The following is a 25,610-nucleotide window of genomic DNA, read 5'->3' on the forward strand; positions in this document are numbered from 1 at the left end:
TTTATCTAGAGTCTCTTCTCAATATACAAGTACAGTTCAACCCCCATATCAATAAGGAATATTTTCCTGGACTTACCATCGAAACATAGAACCACAAATAATGGCAAACCTTATTTAAATGAATGGCTTCCAGCAGAAACATGCCATAGATTCACACTGGAGGACCTAGAAAATGTTTAGAGAGAACACCTTGCTAAGATTTTGAAGTCTTCCAGCATACCTCTGTGGTTAATTTCTGGTGGAACCACACCATAGAGTTGCATTAGAGAAGCTAGAAAATGCCTTGAGGGGCCAATTTTTTTTTCATTGTGGGTGAGTGAAACAGTGGATAGCAATTCCATTCTTAGTGAAGGGAGAAAACTTGGACTCCCTGTAACATTTACACAAAAAGTGACATCAATTACCATTTCAGACAATAAATTATGCTAATCACTGAATTTAAACTTTGCACTAATTATGAAATATGTTTAATATATAACTACTTTATTTTATTTTTAATTAGGATTTTTTTCTATACAAGTAGAAAAATCTCATCTCTTTGTTCCTCATGTTTAAAACAGTATAGCACAAGAGAGAAGCAGTGAGAAAAGAACACAAAATGCAATAACTGGCTACAAGGTTAAATTTGCCAAGCTAGACCCTGGAATTAAGTGCTTAGGTTTGTTTGTTTTTTTTACCTGAAACTAACTCTGACTTATTTGAGCTCCGCAGACAACTGTATTAATCGTCTGTAGATAACTGAAAACTTCTCACACCTTTGATACTCGTATGTAGCCTACTTTAAATGATTTCAACTTTTTTTGTAGTGAAGCACACAAGAGAGAGTGGGGTGTTATGGTTCATTTCTTCTAGTTAATAGCAATGTTAATGTTGATTTCTTATTGGTAATTATCTTCTTTGTTGTGTGAATATATATGTATCTCTTCAGGGATTGCAGGTCGTATGTGAAACAGTCCAGCCAGATTACAAGCCTCCAAGGCCAACATTTTCAGGCTGTCATCGTGGAAACTCCATTGAAGGAAGTGTGTCATCCCAAGCATCCCAAGAGAAAGGACCACCATATCCTAGGTACCCATAAATCTTCTACAAAGCAGGATCTCTTTCTCTGTCTCTCCTTTCACTTTCTCATACATGGAATAGATAGAATAGTTTCTACAATCAAAGCGCTCCAGGTTGCTCCAGCTCTAGAGGTTTTATCAGACAAGGCTGGTAATTTGTAGTTATAGCTGGATACTGAAATCTTTGTCTGTACATGTCCCCAGTTTTGTGTCTCTCCTGTTGTTGCACTGCATTCTTATTGTATTGGATCACATCTTTTTGTTGACAGCGAAAGTTTGTTAATAGCTCCAATATCACTGCTGTTCAACTACTGTTTAGTTGTGATCATTTCATTCTGCTTCAGGTCCACTATCCTGGTAGTTATGTGATGTGAGTGGACATGGTTCTCCCCTTCTCTCTCCCTTATCCTCAAAGAAAGTGAAGTCACTCCACTTATGATGTCTGGACAATGAAGACTGAACCCAAAGGGTGCTCATTATTGGTTCTCCTTCATCCAGGAAAGAAGTGACTAGTGGAGTGCCACAGGGTTTGGTCCTGGCCCAGTACTGTTCAACAGCTTTATTAATGACTTTGGTGAAGGTTTAGAGGATATGTTTATGAACCATGTTTATGAACCCTATGAACCATCTAGGAGTTTAAGATCATCTGGGGAGGCTCTGCTCTCTGCCCCGCCTTCTCCACAGGTGTGATTGGCGGGGACGAGAGACAAGGTCTTCTCGGTGGTGGCCCCTCAGTCTCCTTAGGGATATTAGATCAGCCCCTTCCCACCTGAGCTAGAAAACATGACTTTTTGAACAAGCCTTTGGGAACCTAGTGCAATAGATAAACACGAAACTATGTGAAATCAAATACTGGAATGGCTTAGACAATGTTTTTGATCGACGAGGCTAATAGCGGAGGTAGTGGTTTTAGATGTTTTTAAAGGTTTTAATGTATATATTATAATTCTGTTTGTAATTTTTACATTGTTTTAATGGCATTGAATAGCTGCCTATGTTGTAAAGCTGCCTTGAGTCACGAGAAAGGCGGGGTTCGAGAAAGGCGGGGTAGAAATATTGTAAATAAATAAATAAATGAATAAATAGTTTATCAAGTTTACAGATGAAACCAAATTGTGAGGGATAGCCAATACTTCAGAGGATAGGGTCAGAATTCAAAATGACCTTAACAGGTTAGAGAGTTGGGCCAAAACTAACAAAATGAATTACAGCAAGGAAATATGTAGGCTGCCTCACTTAGGCAGAAAAAATATAGGATGGGTGACATCTCCCAATAACATGTTCAGTTCAGCATTTTTCTAACATTGTAGTCATTAAAACCTAAACTTAATATTTAGAAATACAGTTTAGTGTCAAAAGGCAAACTATACAGAGAATTGAAGACAGCAAATATCAGAGTGAAAACCTTTACCTTTACCTAAGAAATAGAAAAGACATGTCGAAAATATATATTAAAAAAGGGTGGGGGTGGGGGTATTCTCGACTTCTGTTCATCTTCCTCACATCATTTTCTATAGTTTCTTGTTGATTAGTAAAATTGTCCTTTCCCTCTTGGTAAGTTAGGTTATTAAGTCAGTATTATCCATTATTTCTCTGAATATATTCTTCAACCATAGTCCAATCTGTCTGTTGTGCCTCTGCCATTATTTTTCTTAAGCAAGAAAGTTAATCTGTCCATGTTTTTAATGTCCAGTATTTTTTTTCCTCCAAAGATCTATATCCGGTATTATTTCTGATTCCCATTCTTTTGCAAAGACCGTTTTAGCCGCAGTTGTGAAATAAGTGAATCGTTTTTCTGTCTTCAAATCTGTAACAAGCTCTTCATCGCACATGCCTAGTAAATAATATTCAGGTTTCATCGGGAATTTCCTTTTTAAAATAATTTGACATTCTTTGTGTATCATTTCCCAATAATTTTGCATTTTTGTGCAAGCCCCACCACATATGGTAGTATGACCCTATCTTATTTTTACATTTCCAACCATTATTGTCTAAGTTTTTATATATTACTAGCCATCCCCTGCCACACGTTACTGTGGCCCAGTCGGTTGATCTGGAAAATAAAGTAATGAAAAAGTGTTGGTTTCTAATATATGTCATTTCTTTATGCTTGTGGGTAAACAGTATGTCTTGCTGTTTCTTTGTCAGTGTTGATGTGGAGAGTGTCTGGTTTGCCCACCCTGGAACATGCAAGATATCATTGTACTTCTTTCAGGGCCCCTTTCAAATCTATGATACTGTATCTCTCTGTGTGTGAATCATATCTAACTATCTATCTATCTATCTAATCTATGGCTGGATGGCTCTTTGTCAGGAGGACTTTGATTATGTTTTCTTGCCCTGGTGAAGGGAGTTGGATTGGATGGCCTTAAGTATTTTCTGATGGTCATGGGGGTTCTGTGTGGGAAGTTTGCCCCGATTCTGTCATTTGTAGGGTTCAGTATGCTCTTTGATTGTAAGTGAACTGTGAATCCCAGTGACTACAACTCCCAAAGGTCAAGGTCTTTTCCCCCCAAACTCCATCTGTGTTCATTTTTGGGCATATTGAGTGCTTGTGCCAAGTTTGGTCCACATCCATCATAGTTTGAATCCACAGTGCTCTCTGGATGTAGGTGAACCATAACTCCCAAACTCAAGGTCAATGCCACCAAACTTTTCCAGTATTTTCTGTTGGTCATGGGAGTCCTGTGTGCCAAGTTTGGTTCAATTCCATTGTTGGTGGAGTTCAGAATGCACTTTGATTGTAGGTGAACTATAAATCCCAGCAATTACAACTCCCAAATGACAAAATCATAATTTTTGAGTGATGGTCACTCCTTGTGTTGTGAGACGTTTTGTTGCCAAATTTGGTATGATTTCGTTCATTGGTTCTTTTGTTTTTAAGGTACTCATTATGCACAGAGCATTTTATATATATAGATATAGTTTGCGAGTTTTTTCGGGGTCAGATACCAACAATGGAGCGTTTTTAGATATTTGTAAGTGGCGCAGTGGGTTAAAGCACTGAGCTGCTGAGCTTGTTGATCGAAAGGTTGCAGGTTCGATTTCGGGGAGCGGCGTGAGCTTCCGCTGTCAGCCCTAGCTTCTGCCAACCTAGCAGTTCGAAAACATGCAAATGTGAGTAGATCAATAGGTACCGCTCCGGCGGGAAGATAACGGCGCTCCATGCAGTCATGCCGGCCACATGACCTTGGAGGTGTCTATGGACAACGCTGGCTCTTCGGCTTAGAAATGGAGATGAGCACAGAGCATTTTATATATATAGATATAGTTTGCGAGTTTTTTCGGGGTCAGATACCAACAATGGAGCGTTTTTAGATATTTGTAAGTGGCGCAGTGGGTTAAAGCACTGAGCTGCTGAGCTTGTTGATCGAAAGGTTGCAGGTTCGATTTCGGGGAGCGGCGTGAGCTTCCGCTGTCAGCCCTAGCTTCTGCCAACCTAGCAGTTCGAAAACAATGCTAATGTGAGTAGATCAATATGTACCGCTCCGGCGGGAAGATAACGGCGCTCCATGCAGTCATGCCGGTCACATGACCTTGGAGGTGTCTATGGACAACGCTGGCTCTTCGGCTTAGAAATGGAGATGAGCACCACACCCCAGAGTCAGACATGACTGGACCTAATGTCAGGGGACTACCTTTACCTTTACCTAAGTATTTAAGTATTTATTGGTTAGTTAAACAATTGTCTTGAATGGATGCAAGGGGCTGTTCCTATTCTGGCAGTGAAAGGACTTTAAATGTTGCAGCAATGCTGTGGCAAGAAGCCATGAAAAAGCAGGCCCTGGTCTTCTTCTGCAGTGTATACCAGCCGTGAGCTGGTGGGCAGTGGGAATACAGAACCTCTTTGTCATGGCATTGACGTAGAAGGGGAGGACCAACAGATATGTGCATATAAACAATTAAAAACATAATGCAACATTTGCCTTTCTTGCTGAACCACAATAATTGAGTTTACCATTTCTCCCCATTAATCAACTTACAAGCCCAAAGTACCACAAGGTGGAAGGGGCTGGTTTTTAGGCAGCAAAAATAAGGCAACCAGTGCTGGAAACTAAGCTGGGCGGTAGCTATGGCAATGAAGCTGCAAGCAGGTTTTCTAGCCTGCGTCATTAATTTCTCCTCATTTGCTATACTCATTGATCAGCTCAAACTGAACTGGCGAGATTTTGGGGGGGGGGGGGGCAGTTGTTGCCTAGCAACTGGCAAAGGAGAAATAAATGTTGTTTGCTCCAGTTATCAGTCCAACCTCTGTGACGTTATTTTGTCCTTGAAGAAAAAATGCAACTAAATGTCTGTCTCCGGAAACTCACAGACTTTGGGTTAGGTGAAAAGAAGAGCTGATGTGGGAATGAAGCAGACATACAGAATAACCACCTATTGTTATTTTTATTTCTATCCCACCTATTTCCCAGTGTGACTTCCATGAGGTAAAATGAACATCTATATAAATAAAAAGGTAATGTTCGTTTGTGGTATTCACAGAACTCAAAAGCCGCTGGATAAATTCACACCAAATTTGGACACAAGACACCTAACAATCCAATGTATGTCCTTCACTCAAAAAAAGTGATTTGGTCATTTGGGAGTTGTAGTTGCTGGGATTTATAGTTCACCCACAATCAAAGAGCATTCTGAACCCCACCAACGATGGAATTGAACCAAACTTGGCACACAGAACTCCCATAACCAAGAGATAATACTGGAAGGGTTTGGTGGGCAGTGTCCTTTGGTTTTGGCGTTGTAGTTCACCTGCATCCAGAGATCATTGTGGACTCAATAATAGATCTGGACCAAACTCTACACGAATCTATCTATATTATATAAAAATGCTCTGTGCATAATGAGTACCTTAAAAACAAAAGAACCAATGAACGAAATCACACCAAATTTGGCAACAAAACGTCTCACAACGCAAGGAGTAACCATCACTCAAAACAGTATGATTTTGTCATTTGGGAGTTGTAGTTGCTGGGATTTATAGTTAACCTACAATCAAAGAGCATTCTGAACTCCACCAACGATGGAATTGAACCAAACTTGGCACACAGGACTCCCCTGACCAACAGAAAACACTAGAAGGGTTTAGTGGGCACTGACCTTGAGTTTTGGAGTTGTAGTTCACCTACATCTAGAGACCACTGTGGACTCAAACAATGATGGCTCTGGACCACACTTGGCACAAATACTCCGCATAAATATAAACACAAATGGAGTTTGGGGGGAATAGCCCTTGACATTTTGGAGTTGTAGTTGCTGGGATTTATAGTTCACCTAGAATCAAAGAGCATTCTGAACCCCACAAACATCTAGAGAGCACCGAGGACTTAAACAATGATGGAACTGGACCACATTTGGCACAAGCACTCAATACACCCCAAAATGAACACAGATGGAGTTTGGGGGGAAAAGACCTTGGCATTTGGGATTTGTAGTCACCTACAATCAAAGAGCATTCTGAACCCCACGAACGACAGAATCGGGGCAAACTTCCCACACAGTACCCCTGTGACCAACATAAAATACTTAAGGCCATCCGGTCCAACTCCCTTCATCAAGGCAAGAAAACAACCAAAGCCCTCCTGACAAAGAGCCATCCAGCCATAGATATAGATAGATTCACACACAGAGAGATATAGTGTCAGAGATTTGAAAGGGACCCCTAAAGAAGGACAATAATATGTTGCATGGTCCAGAGTAGGCAAACCAGACAATCTCCACATCAACGCTGACAAAGAAACAACAAGGAATACTGTTTACCCACAAGCATAAAGGAATTACATATATTAGAAACCATTACTTTATTTTCCAGATCACCAGACTGGGCCACAGCAACGCGTGGCAGGGGACAGCTAGTACTCAATATGCCCAAATGTGAACACTGGTAGAGTTTGGAGAAAATATAATCTTGACATTTGGGAGTTGTAGTTGCTGGGATTTATAGTTCACCTACAATCATAGAGCATTCTGAACCCCACCATTGATAGAATTGGGCCAAACCTCCCACATAGAACCCCCATGTGGGCCACAGCAAGGCGTGGCAGGGGACGACTAGTAGTTAATAATGAGTAGCAGGCAAAAGTTAAAAATTTATGAAACACCATGACGTTGAAATTTGCTAAAACAAATGAAAACAATTTAAAACTAAATAGGTACATTTTACAAGGCTTATTTCCCCTGAAAATTCAGTTCTCACAGATCTTCCAGGATAAAAATAATAATAACAAAAAGACTTAAAATGTGCAGATAGTTCTTTAAGGAGTATACTTATTGAAGAAAATTCAGAATGACTTTGCAGGATTGTCCACTGGATGTAAAGCAACAGTTGAAAGAGTTGGTTGTATTTTGCATGGAGAAGGGAAGATTAAATTGGGAGATTATTTATTTCGTATCAAAAGCATTGCATAAATTAGTATAAAACCGATAAAAATAGAAGGAGCGCAGGTGGCTAAATATCTTTTGACCAATAACGGGCAACAGCAATGGCATTGTCTGTAGCCTCCAACAATTCTTTCTCTGTACATCAGGCAGGGCATAGTGGACAAGCATACAGATGCGGAGTTGGGTTGTCGTAGGTTTATCCATCTATTGTTCGGGCTATATGACCATGATCTAGAGGCATTCTCTCCTGACGTTTCACCTGCATCTATGGCAAGCATCCTCAGAGGTAGTGAACTAGGAAAAAGGGTTTGTATATCTGCGGAATGACAAAGGACTCTTGTCTTCTGGAGCTAGGTGTGAATGTTTCAACTGACCACCTTGATTAACATTTGATGTCCTGGCAGTGCCTGGGGCAATCTTTTGTTGAGAGGTGATTAGATTCCGGCCATGAAAGCCTTCGACAATACAGATGCGGAGTTGTCTGTTCTGCTCCACAGTCACACAAGGTGTGAGATTCTTTTAGGTAGTGCCATTTTGCCAGGTTGTCTTTTGATCTGCCCACTTCACTTCTCAGTCTGTTCAGGGACTTCCAGGTTGCCCATTCTTGGTTTGCCCCTGGAGGAAGACCCTCGTGGGGGGCCATCCAGTTGGGATATCCTGGTTTAGCTGCCCAGAGGGATACCCTTGCTGTTGCTGGAGGGACGCCAAGAGGAGTGGTAGTTCTCATAATGCTTTTCCTTGATTTGTGTCTATTGGGAGGAGGCTGGTAGCCATGTAGTGGGTGGCTTTCACAGTGTTCAACCTTATTTCTCTCACATTTAGCAGCAACTTCCTGTCACACATCGGGGGGGGGGGGGAGGGATGCTCTTTCATTTCTTAATTTGAAGATGAAAGAGGCATTCAAATATCTGAAGGTCTTTCATGTAGAAGATGGAAAAGAGTAGTTTTGGGTTGGTCTTGAAGTCAGTACTAGAATCAATAGGAACAAATAGTAAATTTGAACTAAATTTTTGGGAAAGCGCATTTAATGGCAAGATCCATTCAACAATGGATCACAATGATTTAAGAAATAATTGACTGTTTTTTAGGCCTGGGTAACAACGGAAAAATTTGTTTCTAAAATCGATTTGTATTTGGGGTTTTTTTTTGTTTTGATATTTAAAATAATTACAAAATTTTCCTTTTAAAAAGTTCGATATTTACGAAATTTCATAAATGGTAAAAAATTAACGAATCGATTTCCGAAACAATAACGAATCGATTTGTTAATGGCGGACGCGACCACGAAATACGCTAAAAAACCTCCAAAACCTTCTGAAGCTTCCCTCTCCCTCTGTTGTTGACTGTTGGTGTGATATTATAATTTTTTTTCACTAATTAAACCATAAAACTGGCCCAGACATGCGGAAATAATAACGAAACGACCTCAAAACAATAACGAAACGAATACAATATCGAAATACGAAGCATTTACAAAACGTTTTTGAAAATTCGTTTTTTTAAATAATTGCTCCAGAATGGTTTGTTATCGTTTTGTAATTGAAAAAAATAACGAATTATTAACGAATTACGAATTAACGAAACGAAACCGCCCAGCCCTACTAGGGGCATGGTCAGGAGGCTGCCACTGTTATTCCCCCTTCCACTAATCACTTTCCACATGCTTCAACTGCCCCACTAGCTAATCATAGGGCCAGCTCTGATATGACTACAACTGATATGAAAAAAGCAGACAAGACTGTGGCAGCAATCTGTGGCAATCTCATGCTTGAAAGAGTTTTTATATGCTCTACAAGGCTTTTGTAGAAAATTCATTTGATTCAGTGTCTCTGGGTTTGACACAAACAGAGCTGAAAGCATTAATCAATTAACAGGGATGACTCATTAATTAATGAATCATGCAGTAAAGATGTGGATGATTAGTCACATTTCAATAGGCATTCCCTGGAGGAGGGATTCATTGATAGCAATGATGTAAACACTTACATCAATCAGTAGCATTTTTGTCTGAGGTTCTGGCAAAATAAATACTCCTTTATGAAACATCTTTGAATTATCACCTGAATGGGAAAGGTTACTGTTTTTTCTAATTATACAATTAATCAATTATTACAGGAGAAAGAATCCAGTTCATATTAGATTGACAACTTAGTCCTTGTAATGCCATGCACACAGTGACTTTCAATTGGTTTTATTCCCCAGAAAGTGTCCATCATTGGGTTTAATCCAAGAACCAAAAACAAAAGTCCAGCTATAACTTGGCAGCTTGTAATGAATCCCTTACCTTGGCAGGCTAGCTTAGGTCTAAGAGCATGGGCCTGGTGAGGCCACGGCATCCATTCTGGAGAAGGGAGACCGGGAGACGCCATCTTAGGTTAGGTTTGCCTTAAGGAGGTGTGTTCTAGTCTTGGAGGGAAAACCAGAAGACTAGGATTGGTCAGGAAGATGGGAGCCTAAGTATCCGAAGGAAAAAAGTGACTTTTAAACTGAGGTTTGAGTTCCCAGTTTGCCAGTTGGGAGTTTGAAGTTTGGAATGGGTAGAGAGCAGTTTGGGTTTTGAAGAAGACGTTTGGGTCAGTCTTTTGTGTAGTATTCACAACAGTTATTGAAGAAATAGCTGGAATACTGTTTTGTGGAGCAGTACCCCGTTAGTGGTCTGTTCTTTTCCTAAGGAAGACTAAGTCTGGTTTTTGGCTAGATTCCTAAGGGGGATTTTTGTGGGAGTTACTTTCAGAAATTCATTTCCTGAAGTAATTTTCTGTGTTGAAATTTTAAGACTTGAAACCCAGAAGTTTTTAAGATCTCTTCTCAAACATAACCACAAGCTTTGTATGCCAGAACCTTACTGAAACCAATAAGCATTTGTACCTGAATTATTCAAGCCTGTTCAAAAAACGTTCTTGTTATTTTTATCAACTTATACCAGCCTCAGTGTAAATACCTTTGTGGTCAAAGCATTATTTAAGTCAGCTTTCTAACAGCCTCTAAGAAAACTATAGTGACTCAGAGTGGGTCACAGAACAATCTCTCAGTAATACCTCAGCCTGTTTATTAATATGGTGGCAGTGGAAATCTTTTAAATAATCGTTTTAAGTCTCTCAGTTCCAGTGGTTCCCAGTTCTTAACTTCTAAATAGACAGTTGGTTCAACAACTATTCTCCCTCTATATTTTTGGTGAGCTAATCTGTAGTGGTGTCATCGTTATAATTTGGTAGGCTGCTGTGTGGTCGTTATAATTTGGTGAAGCAGCGTTGGGATTTTTATTATCGAATAAAGTTCCCTACTTTTCCCTATGATATGTTATACAGCTCTAGATCTAAACGGAGCATGCTCACCACATGTACCCATGAAACAGAAGGAAATCATATTAAATTATTGGGTCCTCAAGCATTATCTGTTTGATTTGTGAAACTATTGGATTCAAAAGAATTTAGTACATTCCATGGGATCCTGAAGACCCTTATTTCCAGAAGGTGATTTTTCACCATAAAATATTTTAAATGATGTCTGAAACTTATTCTGACAGAAGTAACAGATTAATGTTGTCTGGTGGGTTTGATGATAAAGCAGAAACTGTGATGGTAAAAATGGTGGGGCACATTTTATTGTAATATTTTTTCTAAAGAGACCTTCAGAACTTCAAGGAGCTGGGGTTGGCAATGGCTGACAGAGAGTTCTGGCATGCGCTGGTCCATAAGGTCATAAAAAGTGGGGAACGAATTAATAAATAAAAAACAACATCAAAACCTTCATGACCGTTTTATTAATCTGATTTTATACAGTATACTAGGCAGACCGGTATTATCTTTTGGCTAACCAGTCTTCTGAAATTACAGCCAAAGTTGCCAACTCTTGTGCAGCAGCAACAGTTTCCCAGTACGGGATGCTGTCATAGTCTTAAGAAGGTTTCATTACTTTTATCTCGGCTTTTATCACTGTTATTTAAATATGCAAATATTTAACACTGTTCTAACTCTCCTGCTTCACTATTCTTAACTTTGTTTTTAAAAACTATGTTTTTATGTCTGAAGTATGTTTTAATAACCTTTTGCCATCTGTTTTAATGTTGGTCACTGACCAAAATAAAAAAAAACTTACAACTCCCTCTCCATAATTTAAAATCTTTCCCTGGCTCTGTGTTAAATATCTCATTATTATTGTTGATATCTTAAGCCCTGAAATAAAAGGTATATTTAAATCATCATTCTATATTAAATTGTGTTTACTAATTTTAAATATAAATGGTTTGTCCTGATTTCAGGATTGAGCTTACAGAATGTGTTCAGTTTAGGCCAATATAAAATTTTAGTTATTAAGATCAATGTTAACAGTAGCAATTTTATGCGCGCGCACACACACACATACACACACAGCTTTGCTGTATTCTGACTAATTCTCTGACTAGTTAGTTGTATATACACATGCATCTGGGAGCTTTATCTTTCCTAGCACTCCTCTCTTTTTCATTTGTTACAGGGTGTCTTTGGTGATCCCACCATGCCAGAAGTCTCGGTATGCCACCTACTTTGACGTGGCAGTCTTGCGATGTCTGCTTCAGCCACATTGGTCTGAGGAAGGCACACAGTGGTCCCTGATGTATTACCTCCAGAGGCTCCGCCATATGTTAGAGGAAAAGCCTGAGAAGTCCCCTGAGCCAGATGTCCCACAGCTGCCAAGGCCCCGCAGCAGCTCCATGGTGGCTGCCGCTCCGTCGTTGGTGAACACTCACAAAACACAGGTGAAGGCCATGTCTTATACCACTGACTCTTGAAGATTGTGTGGCTATTGTGGTTCACAATTTTATGTCATAAGATGTTGTCAGCAGCCTGGATGCACCCATCAATTCTAATGGTTACACAGAAGACATAAGAAGATATAGCTGTGGGTGGGAGTAGAGCTGTGTTGTTGTTGTTGTTGTTGTTGTTGTTGTTGTTGTTGTTGTGTGCTTAAAGACATTTCAAGCATATAACGAGCACAATGTAATTCTATCACAGGATTTTCTGGGACTGAGAGCATATGGGCCTCATCATAAAGGCCAAGCAAAGCGTTCTGCTTCGTCTGGCATCTGGGAGGAAAGGGAGAGCAGTGGGGCAAATCTGTTGCCCTGCACACAGCTCGCTCTCCACTACACTTTCCCCATCACATGGGGAAAGTGTTGCCTTCCCAACTAGGCCCTGTGCTGGCTCCCTTGGAGCCATCAAAACACAGGAAGCCTCCTGTGTTAGAGTGAAAGCGTCTGCTTTTAGCTTTGTTTGGGGGCAGAGCCTTCACCAATGTTTTGTGATTTCCAGTGTGGGGCTCCATCCTTTAGATGGGGTGAAAGTATCCTAGGATGCTCAATTCACACCATCTGATGAGGTCGCCTGATTAACTCAAATTCACCCAATGAGATGCCATGGCCAACTGGGGACTCAAACCCTGGTGTCATAGCCCAATAATTGCAAATTTTATTATCTAAACAGTTGCTCTTTTTTCTTTATGGAATGATCCAAATGATTTTTGAGAACTCTAAAGGATATTAGGATAATACGCTGCAGAGAATCATATTTAGATAAATGATCAGATCTTGGAATGTTGAATATGTAGAAAAAATTGCATTACATTACATTCTAAAATGGGGCTGAGTAGGAATGCTATTACTATTTTTGTGCCATGAATAATGTTTACAGTATATTTTTTCATACTTCTTAAGGACACTGTTAGAGGTATTTTAAGTAATGTTTTCCATGTTTTATGTTACTTTTTATCAAATTGATGGGTTTTTTTAAGTCATAGAAAATATGGTTATTTTTAAAGTCATAGACAGTAGATCTAGAAATCATTAAATAGTAGAGAGTTAAAGAATATAGTAATAGCCTTTAGAAGACTTTTGTTACACATCTGATGATTTTTTTAAAGATTAATTTTTGCCTTGGGGCAATGATAATGGGACAGCATATTGATTTGCATGTTCAAATAAGTAACAGATGGAGCCAGTGTGGTGAAATGGTTGAGGTGCTGGACTAGGGGCTTCATCACAAAGGCCAAGTGGTGGGAAGTGTCCGACGTGTGATCCAATACAACAGCCAGCAGAGTGATATTGTCTGCTGTGGACTCATCTTGTTGTGTTTCAAATAACAACAACAACAACAACAACAACAACAACAACAACAACAATGAAGTAATGCCAGATATTGTAATCGCTAATCCAGCTATCCTGTTTGTTGTGTTTTTGTGGGCGTGTAGGATCTCACAATGAAATGCAATGAGGAAGAAAAATCCTTAAGCACAGAAGCTTTTGCCAAAGTGTCATTAACCAACCTGCGGAGACCTGCAGTTCCAGACCTCTCCTCAGATTTAGGAATGAATATTTTTAAGAAGGTGAGTTAAGCTATAAATCCCATTTTTGGTCTCTTAACAGATAAGGATGTATACTGATAAAGATTGGGTTTTTAATGCTGCATGGCGCTGGTGTAAATGTCTGAGTCAAGCTTTTCTAATGCCCTAAAATATTTTAATGTTTACTTTTGTAACATATAAAGTGTTTATAAATCACATGATTTAATTTGCATTATTTTAATACATTGTTAGCCACCTTGAATCCCATTATGAGGAGAAAGGCAGGATATAAATGAATAAAATAATAATAAGTAATAATGTTATAGACTACTCAGACTAGATGAAAGTGGTCATCTTCATTGAAATGAACTCTGCATTTTTTCCCTTGATTCCATATACTTTTTTTCTTGAGTTTGTCACATTGACGTAGAAGCCACCCACTGCTACTACTAGGCAAGTGGTCAGATTTGGTCCATCAGCTCAACTACTGCTACATCTTGAGAAATGTTGTGTACTTGTTATAACCAATATCAAATGTTGAGTTTTCCATCCTCCTCTAGAACTATGAACTTGAGTGAAAATTATAATTATTGGTGTAAAATGCATTTCTGTTCTGGGTTCAGGAATTAAAACTCTAGGGAATGATTCCGCATCTCTCTGAACCCTTTCCATTCTTATTCCAGTGCGTATCTTTTTGTTCTTGTCAATCTCACTACAGTTTCCTTATGGGTTTAGTACTCAAATTTCCCCTTCCTCATTCTTCCTACAGTTCAAGAGCCGCAAAGAAGATCGTGAGCGCAAGGGCTCGATTCCTTTCCATCACATGGGGAAGAAACGGCAACGACGGATGGGAGTTCCCTTCTTGCTCCATGAAGACCATTTGGATGTGTCACCCACTCGGAGCACTTTCTCCTTTGGCAGTTTCTCTGGGATTGGGGAAGAGAGACGGGGCATGGAGAGAGGAGGGTGGCAAACCACTATCTTAGGTGAATAAAAACACATTATTGAGAGGAGATAGTTTTCTCAGCCTTAAGTTTGGCATTTTCTAAATCTAGCCAGTAGGGATAAACTTTGCAATTCATAATAATGTTGCATACTTTCTAATCTAATCCTTACAGAAATTGCTAGGTTGTTCATGCTGTTATTTATGCCAGATTGTAACTTCACATTTCTACAGTCTGTTTGATCATAAGAAGGAACTTACAGAAGGAACTTCTAAAGCAGAACTATAAGCAAATGCTTCATTTCCCTTGTCTTTTGTTGTTGTTGTGCCTCTCTATTGACTTATATGGGGAACCTATATAAGCAAGTTTGCCATTGCCTTCCTTTTAGACTGAGAATGTGGTAAGAGTGAGGGGATTTAAAACTTAGTCTTCCAAAGTCCTGGTCTATTACTGAAACTACTCTGTATACCAGCTCTTCCCATTGTTATAGTTTTTATATGTAACCTAAAAACCTGAAATTTCCCATAGCAGATTGTTTTTCATGCTTCAAAAGACTACAGGAGCTCAGGGGAAAAGACCTATATGGCTGTGTGCATAGTTAACCCCAAGTCCCCACTAACTAGTTGATGTTAACTAGGGGAAGACACAACATAGAATCATATAGTTGGAAGAAACCACAAGGCTATTCAATCCAACTCCCTGGCATGAAGGAATTTACAATCAAAGTATTTATCTCATTAACCCAATGTATTCCTTAATTAATTGTTAGATCTTATAAACAATGCTAGCCCCCACTCTCCCCTTTACTAATACAAGGCCATTCATCTAAAAAAGTAGGAATTGGGAAAGACTTGAATGAGGTACAGGCAGTCCCTGGGTTACAGACAAGATAGATTCTGTATGTTTGTTCCTAAGTTGGGTTTGTATGTAAATCTGAACAGGAGTGAATTTCCCTTCCTATGGGTAGATTTCCTCTCACCCCCATTTGGAACGAGGAGTCATATGTAAGTGTCACTATAGGAGTCACTATAGTATTATTTACATATGATGACTGATTATATCTATTTCCTAGAAAAGTTTTTTAGTTATGGTTATATCCTATTTTGTTCAGCCGAAGCAATTACTTGCTTGGTAATATGAACAATGCAATTTAGAGAGAAATCTTTTTCAAATAGTATTAATGCAGTTTGTGGGTGCCAGTTATGGTGGCAGTCTACCATCACCTCACATCTCAGGGATATAATTAATCAGCCAAGAAAATATTCACAAGTTGTAACCTGTATAGTGAGAATGCACAGAGAAACAGATTGCTGCTCTATATCACAAATCCCAGCTCTTTTCCCTCTTTTTTTCCAAAAGAATCTACTTTTTGATGCATCAACTGAACTAAGTGCTTCTGTTTTTTTTTTTGTTTGTTTGTTTGTTTGTTTTGCTGTAGGGAGGTTTACCAGACGGGGTAGCTCTGATGCAGCCACAGAGATGGAGAGCCTGAGTGCAAGGCATTCCCATTCCCATCATACATTGGTAACTGATATGCCGGATCATTCCAACAGCCATGGTAAGTGTTGCACTAGAGTCCTGAATCACCTTTTCACAACAAACAACACTCTGTCCAGAAAATCCAGTAAGTAGAAGTTTATTTAAAGAAGAGTATAACAACAAGGATCACACATACGGGGAAAGAAATCTTCAAAATACTACAGATCCCACAACTATCAATCTGGTGGTATATGTTACTTGGCATGGAGCAATGTAAATGATTGATGAGGTAACGTGTATGGACTGATTGTAGTAGCTGCCACCACCCAAGGGAACTTGGGAAACTAAAGATGTTGTTGTCTCTGAGGTACATCCTCTTATACATCAGCTCTTCCTTTTGGCTCCCTTCAAATGACTGAATTGTAAAGATGTTGAAAATCACTGGAACTAATCTTATAGAATGAATCAATGCTGAGGCTGTTTAAACAGTGAACTAGAGAATAAGTTTATTAAGATATTTGAAACAAACAACTGTCTTCTTACCAAGGCACACAAGCTTAAATGGTTACAGAGCACAATAATCTTAGTGGTTACTAGAATAGGTTCCCGAACTTAAATGTGAATTAGATCACTCACTCTACCCTGATCCAGTAGCCGTGAGTCCCTCAGACAAACCAAGCCCGGTTGTCTCCAGAGTAAATAGCTTCCCTCTTAACAGAGTTCACTAACAGCTAAACTACTCTAATCCCCAAAGAGTAAAACACTTGTGTTCTCAATCCAACACAAGCCCCCAGGTGTCTACTTTGACCCTTCTGGCCAAATAGATGTAGAATCACCTGTCCTAAAACTCTCTGTCAGTAAAAATCTGTGCTCACCCAAAAATCTGTCACCCTCTCCCTTCAAAGCCAAATTCCTTCTCCCTTTGTGACAATCTGATAGCCTTTTTTCTCCCAGGGCTAAAACTCCTCCCAGCCTGCCTTAGCCAATCCAGAGTTAGCTCCAGCTCCACCCCTCTGCTGTTCTAACACTCCCAAGATGTCTGCCTCCTAGGATTACCTTCACAAAATGGAGGCCGGCTTACTGACATCTTAGGCTCCTACTGCGGCCTATGAGGTAAGGATCACCACAAAGAGCATATAAAAATAAGCAAATTCAGAAAGAGAATCAAAGTTCAAAAGGTTATTTGCAAGAGTCTAAAATCCTTTCAAATACAGTCTCCAGAATCAATCCACAATTATAGCCACAAACAAGATAGCATGAATCCATGGCAGGCAACCTATGCCACACATGAACTAAAAGCAAGAACAAACTTAAAAACTTGAATGCAGGAATTTCAGAAACATAGGGCCAAAAAATAGAGAGCTGTTCACCTGAAAACAATGTTGCTCTCATAAAGGATTGTACCAACAGGAACCACTTTAAAAGGCCTCTATCCCTCCCATAACATCATTTCTCACACACCTACTTTTCTGCTCCTTATATCTAATTTTCTGGGAACATTGCATCTGTCTTTGTTGCATGCCCTGTCTTTGCAATTCCAAGTGCCTTGACCTAGACAAACATTCATCTCCCACATTTTTCTCAGCCTGCACTTCTGGCAGATACTCATGAGAAAATGCTTTCCCCAGTTTTGTGGGAACTGTCAGGAGATTCCAAAACAACTGTCTCTAGGCCACTTCTATCTTCCTCTGGGTCCTCTGAATCTATTCTAGCATCCCCTTCCTCATCTTCAGAGCACTCAGAATCTGACCAGGCTACAACAGTAAGATTTCATTCAAAGATTTCATTCTTCCTGTATAGGATGGAAAATTTTAAGAATGCTTTCCCAAACAGAGCAGGAGTTTGTACCCTCCCCCCAACAAATGTGGAATTTATGCTCATATCTGAAATACCCCATGTATTATAATCACATTGGATTCCTAAGAACTCTGCCAGATCCTGGAAAGTTTTTAAAGAGGGCAGCAGTAGATTTCCTCTCTTCGGGTTGTTGTGAGTTTTTCAGGCAGTATGGCCATATTCCAGCGGCATTCTGTCCTGACATTTTACCTGTATCTGTTGCCAGCATCTTCAGAGGTCTGTTGAAGGTGAGGCAAGTGGAGTAGGCCCTCAATATCCACTGGGGTTTGGTTTCAGGACCTCTCATGAATATCAACATTTGTGGATGCTCAAGTCCCATTATATACAAGGGTGTGGTAAAATTGTATCCCTTATGTATATACAACTCAAATGAGTGCCAGATGAGAGCAGATAATCTCTAAATGATGGTAGAGACAGTGTGGGCCCTTCCACACAACCATATAACCCAGAGTCTCAAGGCAGAAAATCTCAGAATATTTGCCTTGAACTGGGTTATCAGAGTTCACACTGCCATATATTCCAGTTCAAATCAGAAAATGTGGGATATTATTCAGCTATGTGGAAGGGGCCCATGCCTACATATCGATGCAGTGTTCAACATGTGGCAAAAAATCAACAATTGCTTTCGGGAAATTTTCCTTGAATATTTTCAAGCTACAATTGTTTGAATCCATAAGTGCTGAACCCATGAATTGTACAGTTGAAGTATTTAACATAATAAAATAAGTCCCTATTAAAGGCTAATATGATCTGTATTTTTTTTTTTTTGCAGTGCGTTCTCAGATCTCCACCATCACGGTGGCAACTTTTAACACCACACTGGCCTCTTTTAATGTGGGGTATGCAGACTTCTTCAGTGAGCACATGCGCAAACTTTGCAACCAGGTGCCCATACCAGAAATGCCTCATGAGCCCTTGGCGTGTGCCAATCTCCCTCGGAGTCTGACAGATTCCTGCATCAATTACAGCTGCTTGGAGGATACTGACCACATAGACGGAACCAGCAATTTCGTCCACAAGAATGGCATGCTAGATCTTTCGGTAAATAGCAGTGTAAAGATGTGTCCATTTCTGTACTGATAGCCATTCAGACAAGAGAAATAATTGCTCTTCTTATCTCCCAGCCTTTTGCCTTAAAATCTGTTCAAAGTTAAATACAGTGTGTGAATAGGCACAATGACATTATCAGTGAAAAAAACAACACAATATAGAATTTCCCAGATATATTTTCATTTTTCTTTACAAAGGTGAAAATGAAAGGGAGACCACTCCTTTCCCTACTTAGAAGTTGCATGTTTTATTTCATAGACCACAACTGTGTTTATAGTTTCTAAAGTTTCTGTTGCCCATTCTCTGCCTTTAGAGTGGATCGGGTTTTTCAAAACGGTAGTCAGTCAAATCTTTCCTCCCCTTTCTAAGTTTTCTTTGAAATGCAAGGCATAACATTCACATCACAGTTAATTGCATTCAAACACAATGACTTGCATCTGAAATAATTGCCATTAGGAAAAGTGTCTTTGTTGTCCCTGCCTTTGTGTATGAAGATTGTCCTTCATTAGATTTGAAGGAGATGCCAAAATAAGCAGCTGGTTCTCACTGGGAGGCTTCCAATGACAAATGGACACTTTTGCTAAATGAGCTTAAAAGATAATGTTGTGTAAGAGGCAACAATTGCCTGCCTTGTAAGAGATAACAGAATGTATGGCTGTTTTATGCCCACATTGCCATCAGCTGGAAAAACTTATTTTAGAGCAGAGGTTAAAAATCTTCAGTCTATGGGTAATACACAGCTCTCCAGGTCAATTTTTCTCCCCAAATAAAATACAATTTTCTTTCCCTCCCCCCCTTTGTCTCCAAATATATTCTCGATAATGTGGAGAGCATTAACACAATTTTTGGAGGCCCCCTGCCCCCGACTCCAGATCAAAAATATTTTTTTGTTCTGAATTGCTTGAAAATGTTAACTCGAGAGCATTGTGCACTCAGTAATTTAGGATGATGACATTACATAGTGAAATGTTTTTGAGAGCAGATGTGCCTTCCAAGGTCTCCTGATGCAACTCCTAGTTTTCCACAATTGCCCTGGCCCATTGCAGAAGTTTGACATTCTTTATTTCTGCAGTATGAAAAGTATATGAGAGGTAATTCAAAATCTCAGAGTAGCTAAAAGAGAAGGAGCCCCCAGTGGTGCAATGAGTTAAACCCTTATGCTGGCAGGACTGAAGATTCGAACCTGAAGATTCGAACCTGAAGGTCACAGGTTCGAATCCGGAGAGAGCACGGATGAGCTCCCTCTGTCAGCTCCAGCTCCCCATGCAAGGAAATGAGAGAAGCCTCCCACAAGGATGGTAAAACATCAAAACATCCAGGCATCCCCTGGGCAACGTCCTTGCAGATGGCCAATTCTCACAAATAAGAAGCGACTTGCAATTTCTCAAGTCACTCCTGACACGAAAGAAAGCTAAGATAGAAATGGATTACTGTCAAACCATAAGGCTATCTGAACTTGTGATCATATTTGTTCGTGTCAATATATTTTTTTATGACAAGTTGATATGAAAGGTAATTCTTTCACTAACTGAGATGAACAAGCCTTGACTTAAGGGTCAGAGCCTTGATATTGTATAAATCACGCATTTTCACAATTCACTTCATAGCCTGCCACACACACCATGTCACTATGATGTAAGATACAAAAACTTTGCAACCAGGTGCCCATACCAAAAATGCCTTAATAATAATAATAATAATAATAATAATAATAATAATAATAATAACTTTATTTTTATACCCCGCCAAACATCTCCCCTAGGGAACTTGGGGCGGCTTATAAGGGACAAGCCCAAGATTACAATTAAAACACATATGTAAAACACTTTAACCAATTAAAACATCAGATAAAACAAATAACAACACAATTGAAAGCAATATGAAAACAATACGGCTGAAAGAAACATAGCTGAGGTACAGATTCAAAGAGTGCAATACATTTTTACACAACTGTAGGTTAACCCCAGGAGCCCCCGGTGGCGCAGTGGGTTAAAGCACTGAGCTGCTGAGCTTGTTGATCGAAAGGTCGCAGGTTCGATTCCGGGGAGCGGCATGAGCTTCCGCTGTCAGCCCTAGCTTCTGCCAACCTAGCAGTTCGAAATCATGCAAATGTGAGTAGATCAATAGGTACCGCTCCGGCGGGAAGGTAACGGCGCACCATGCAGTCATGCCGGCCACATGACCTTGGAGGTGTCTATGGACAACGCTGGCTCTTCGGCTTAGAAATGGAGATGAGCACCACACCCCAGAGTCAGACATGACTGGACCTAATGTCAGGGGACTACCTAGGTTAACCCCCTCCCCCCCCCCTGCAAAGTTGGATTTCATAGGCAGTAAATGAGCAAGAAAGCCATCAGCTTTCTCTTTTATCTCCTCACTCCTCTGTCCAGGTGGTTCTCAAGGCTGTTTACTTGGTACTGAACCATGACATCAGCTCCCGCATCTGTGACGTGGCTCTCAATATTGTGGAATGCTTGCTTCAGCTTGGGGTGGTGCCCTGTGTGGAGAAGGCAAGAAGGAAAAGCGAAAACAAAGAGAATGAGTCCACTGAAAAGAGGCAAAGTGAGACCTCCTTCCAACTCAAGGGGGCTTTGAGTAGTTCAGCATCTGCATTTGGGGCTGCCACAGTCAGTGGAACTGGAGACAACAGTGGTGAAGGAGGAGGCGGTGGCAGCGGCGGTGGCAGCAGTGGTGGAGGAGGTAGTGGTGGTGCAGGAGGAGATGGAGGCGGTGGAGATGGAGGAGGAGGAGGAGGAGAAGGTGGAGGACGGCCTTATGAAAAGAATGACAAAAAGGAAGACAAGGTATATAAAGCTTCCTATATATTAACTATAAGCTATGCTACTGTGCTTTTATATGTGTGCATCACAAATTATCTTTATATCCTGAACAACATTCAGATTACTAAATCTTCTGTGATGTGATTTGTCTATCCCCATCCGTGTATTTAGATGCCATGTGTAGAATGATGATCCAGGATTAATGATGTGACATTCTACACTAGAATTAATGCATTCTGATACCATTTGAATTTTTTGGTGAGGCAACAGCATTCTTTGGCAGAAAAGGCTGAAAGCCTTCTTTGCCAAGGAGAAAACTACAACTCTCATAATCTCATAGTATTGAGCCATGTCATTTAAAGTGTCAAATTGTATTAATTCTATAGTGTAGCTGCATCCTCAGTTCAGGGTCTCACCAGCATTTTGTGCTTTAATTCTCTCTCAAGCAAGGCTGTCAGGTGACTGAGACTTCTCAAATATGCATCAATGATTTCTGTGTGAGATTAGAAAAACTATTACACTTTTGTACTTTTGAACTCAAACACATGAAAATAATTTATATTTGGTCAATGTAGCCCAAACTTAGAAGGCTCAAATTGCATCTCCTGATGTTGCCACTAAGCATTGGGTAAGTCCATGAGTATGAGAATATCCAGAAGGCCTTGTTTTTTTATTTGCTACTATTTCCTGCAGGCATGTAGCGGGGGGTCCAAATTTTTCAGGGTGGTCCACGAGAAGGCCTTACTGGTACATTATTTAAACTATTATGTTTATTCATATCATGACCTGTCACCATGCCCAATATATCCCATATGCATGGGGATTTTGGGATAACAATACAAAAAGTTTGCTAGGGTAGATCCTTAGCCTCCCCCCACCCCAATCAAACTCAGCCTCCCCCCCCCCCCCAATAGTACTGCATTTTCTGTCTGATAGTGAATCCACACAATCTCAGGCTGAGGTCTCAGCTATTACCTGCTGCTTTCCCACCACCACTCTTGAAAGTGAGATCACATTGGCGATTGTATCTGAGGGATTTTGCATATACGATAGACAATTTGGCATGAGCTACACCCCCTTCTTCCCCCCACCCCTCGCACACACACCTTGTTTCCAGAGCCCATGTATCCCTGCCAGGGTTGACACATCTCCTGCTTCCATTTCCCACTACTTGCCTACCTACGAGCCTTTTTTTCAATATAGGATGTAAAATATGTTACAACATACTGGAAAACAATAGAGTTCACAACATTGTTATATATGGATAAACCATGTTATAAAACTTTAATTTACAACTATCTGAAAATGCTTAAAACATAATAGGAGCAACACAATATACAGTGTATATTGAAAGGTCCTTTGCAACAGGCAGGCAGTCAAAGGAAAGAAAGCATAGGCTTCTTCAAACAGTGCTGGAACTCATGATCACTCCCCATGCTTCACCTGGGACTTGCTTACCTGCTGCTAATGATAATATTAGATAGGTATAGCTGAAGGAGGGACTGAGGAGTTCCATCATGAAGTTTAAGATCTTCAGGAGAAGCCCTGCTCTCGATCCCACCACTATCGCAAACATGGTTGATGGGGACAAGAGACAGGGCCTTCTCAGCAGTGGCCCCCCACCTAGAGATATCAGATTGGCCACCTCCCACTTGTCTTTTAGAAGGAAAATCAAGACCTGGTTATGGGACCAAGTGTTTGAGCAGTGAACAGCAAGTGGAAGAAGATCACACAACTTATGGCAATGAATTGACCTGGACTGGTTTTTTAATTTCTATTTTAATGGATGTGTCTTAATTAATTGTTTTAATTGTTGTTTTAATTTTTAATATTTTGATTGTACCGTGGTTGTTTTTATGATACTAGCATCATATGATGCTTTTGTTAAGCTGCCCTGAGTCCCCTTTCGGGGGAGGGGGAGGGGGAGAAGGGCGGGATATAAATATAAATAAATAAATAAATAAATAAATAAATAATGGGTGACAAGGGAAGCCTCACCTTGGCAGCACTAAACCTTGGGCTCAAATAGACTGACAGCTCTGTGTGAAGTCTAGGATTGTTCTTGAAGAGTAAGCTTTCTCATGCGAACAGTAAGCAATTACTAAATAGAAAATGGGAAGTTTGATATATGGTTGTCCCCGCATTCAGGGCAGTGGAAATTGTGCAGTTGCCTGTGCTCCTCTTCTGCTTCCTAATTGGTTTCATAAAATCCAGTTTGCTTGTGCATGAAGAAAATACCTTTGGACTGAGGTCCTATGCAACCCCTATACTGCATACCCACATAACCCAAAATGTGGATAAATGGCCAAGACACATGGATGACAATCCATCATGCAATTGCATTGCACAATGAGTAAAGGCCACTTTAAAATAAATGAATATTTTACTTTGGCAACAACTGCCTATGCTGTGGTCCCAGATATACAACTCTTCTTATGCTACTATGAACTGGATAGCATATAAATAAATCCATAATCACAGTGCAACTTACATTTGAGTATGTTATACACAAAATGCTATCATAGGTATGGCAGCACACAATGATTTTATATATTATCTCAGATATGTTTTTCTGCCTATACTTCTTCTCTTTCATAAAATGTGGGGCTTGAAGGAGGAAAGTACCCCTGTAAGCACTCACAGGCTGGCTCTGACAATGCTGATAAAAATTGTGAAGTCATTGGGCTGTGCCTATGGCTGTGGAGAAGGTCACCGAGGACTCTCTGGAGATCGGCTGAGACATCAGGTATGGCAGATCACTGATGCTCAAATCACTTTGAAAATCTTGATTTTCTCGAGCCCCTCAATGTTGAGAGCTCACATCACTCATCTAGTCCAGAGGGAGGATGCACTGGAAAAATATCACATATCTTCCAATTTTCAGCTTTTTTGTGTTTGGGGCCATGTTTAGCTTTTTTTTTTTTTTTTTGTAGTGGTGATGGAAGAACAAAACTACTACATTTACAACTACCTTGGGAGCTATCTCACAGCTGGAAGTGGGCAAAAAGTGCTTAACAATTAACACAAATTTGCAAAATAATGGTGTGTGTGGATTTCTGGGATCACACTTTGGGTCCCAAGGACCACATAGAATCATAGAATCATAGAGTTGGAAGAGACCTTGTGGGCTCCCTGCCAAGAAGCAGGAAAACTGCATTCAAAGCACCCCCCAACAGATGGCCATCCAGCCTCTGCTTCAAAGCTTCCAAAGAAGGAGCCTCTACCATACTCTGAGGCAGAGAGTTCTGCTGCTGAACAGCTCTCACAATTAGGAAGTTCTTCCTAATGTTCAGTTGCAGGCATGTAGCCGGGGGGGGGGGGGGGGGCTTGAGGAGCTTCAGGTTGGTCCGCAAGAAGGCCTTACTGGTACATTATTTAAATTGTTATGTTTATTCATATCATTATCTGATCACCATGCTCAATATATCCCATATGCATGGTGGTATTGGGGTAATTTTACAAAAGGTTTGCTAGGGTAGACCCTCTTTCACTCAGACTCAGCCCACCCCCCCCCCCCCCCCGAATCAAACTCAGCCCCTCTTGAATCAAAATCCTGGCTACGTGCCTGTTCAGGTGGAATCTCCTTTCTTTCCTGTACTTTGAAGCCATTGTTCCGCATCCTAGTCTCCAGGGCAGCAGAAAAAAATGCTTATGACTTCCCCTCACATATTTATATGTGGCTGTCATGTCTCCTCTCAGTCTTCTCTTCTGCAGGCTAAACATGCCCAGCTCTTCAAACCACT

At 40.3% G+C, this 25,610-nt stretch overlaps 1 protein-coding gene across 11 annotated transcripts in view; it reads left to right on the forward strand.

Annotated features, from left to right (window-relative positions):
• Window positions 1-25,610, forward strand: part of UNC80 (unc-80 homolog, NALCN channel complex subunit) — a 180,294-nt gene that overhangs the window by 30,716 nt on the left and 123,968 nt on the right. For all 11 annotated transcript variants that reach the window (XM_067470300.1, XM_067470309.1, XM_067470302.1 and 8 more), the window contains exons 7-14: window positions 929-1,068; window positions 11,916-12,177; window positions 13,665-13,799; window positions 14,527-14,743; window positions 16,140-16,259; window positions 18,810-19,078; window positions 21,478-21,891; window positions 24,482-24,613. In XM_067470300.1, the coding sequence (XP_067326401.1) occupies window positions 929-1,068; window positions 11,916-12,177; window positions 13,665-13,799; window positions 14,527-14,743; window positions 16,140-16,259; window positions 18,810-19,078; window positions 21,478-21,891; window positions 24,482-24,613 (1,689 nt within the window). The remainder of the gene's footprint in view (window positions 1-928; window positions 1,069-11,915; window positions 12,178-13,664; window positions 13,800-14,526; window positions 14,744-16,139; window positions 16,260-18,809; window positions 19,079-21,477; window positions 21,892-24,481; window positions 24,614-25,610) is intronic.

This window comes from Anolis sagrei, chromosome 1, assembly GCF_037176765.1.
Source record: "Anolis sagrei isolate rAnoSag1 chromosome 1, rAnoSag1.mat, whole genome shotgun sequence".
NCBI lineage: Eukaryota > Metazoa > Chordata > Lepidosauria > Squamata > Dactyloidae > Anolis > Anolis sagrei.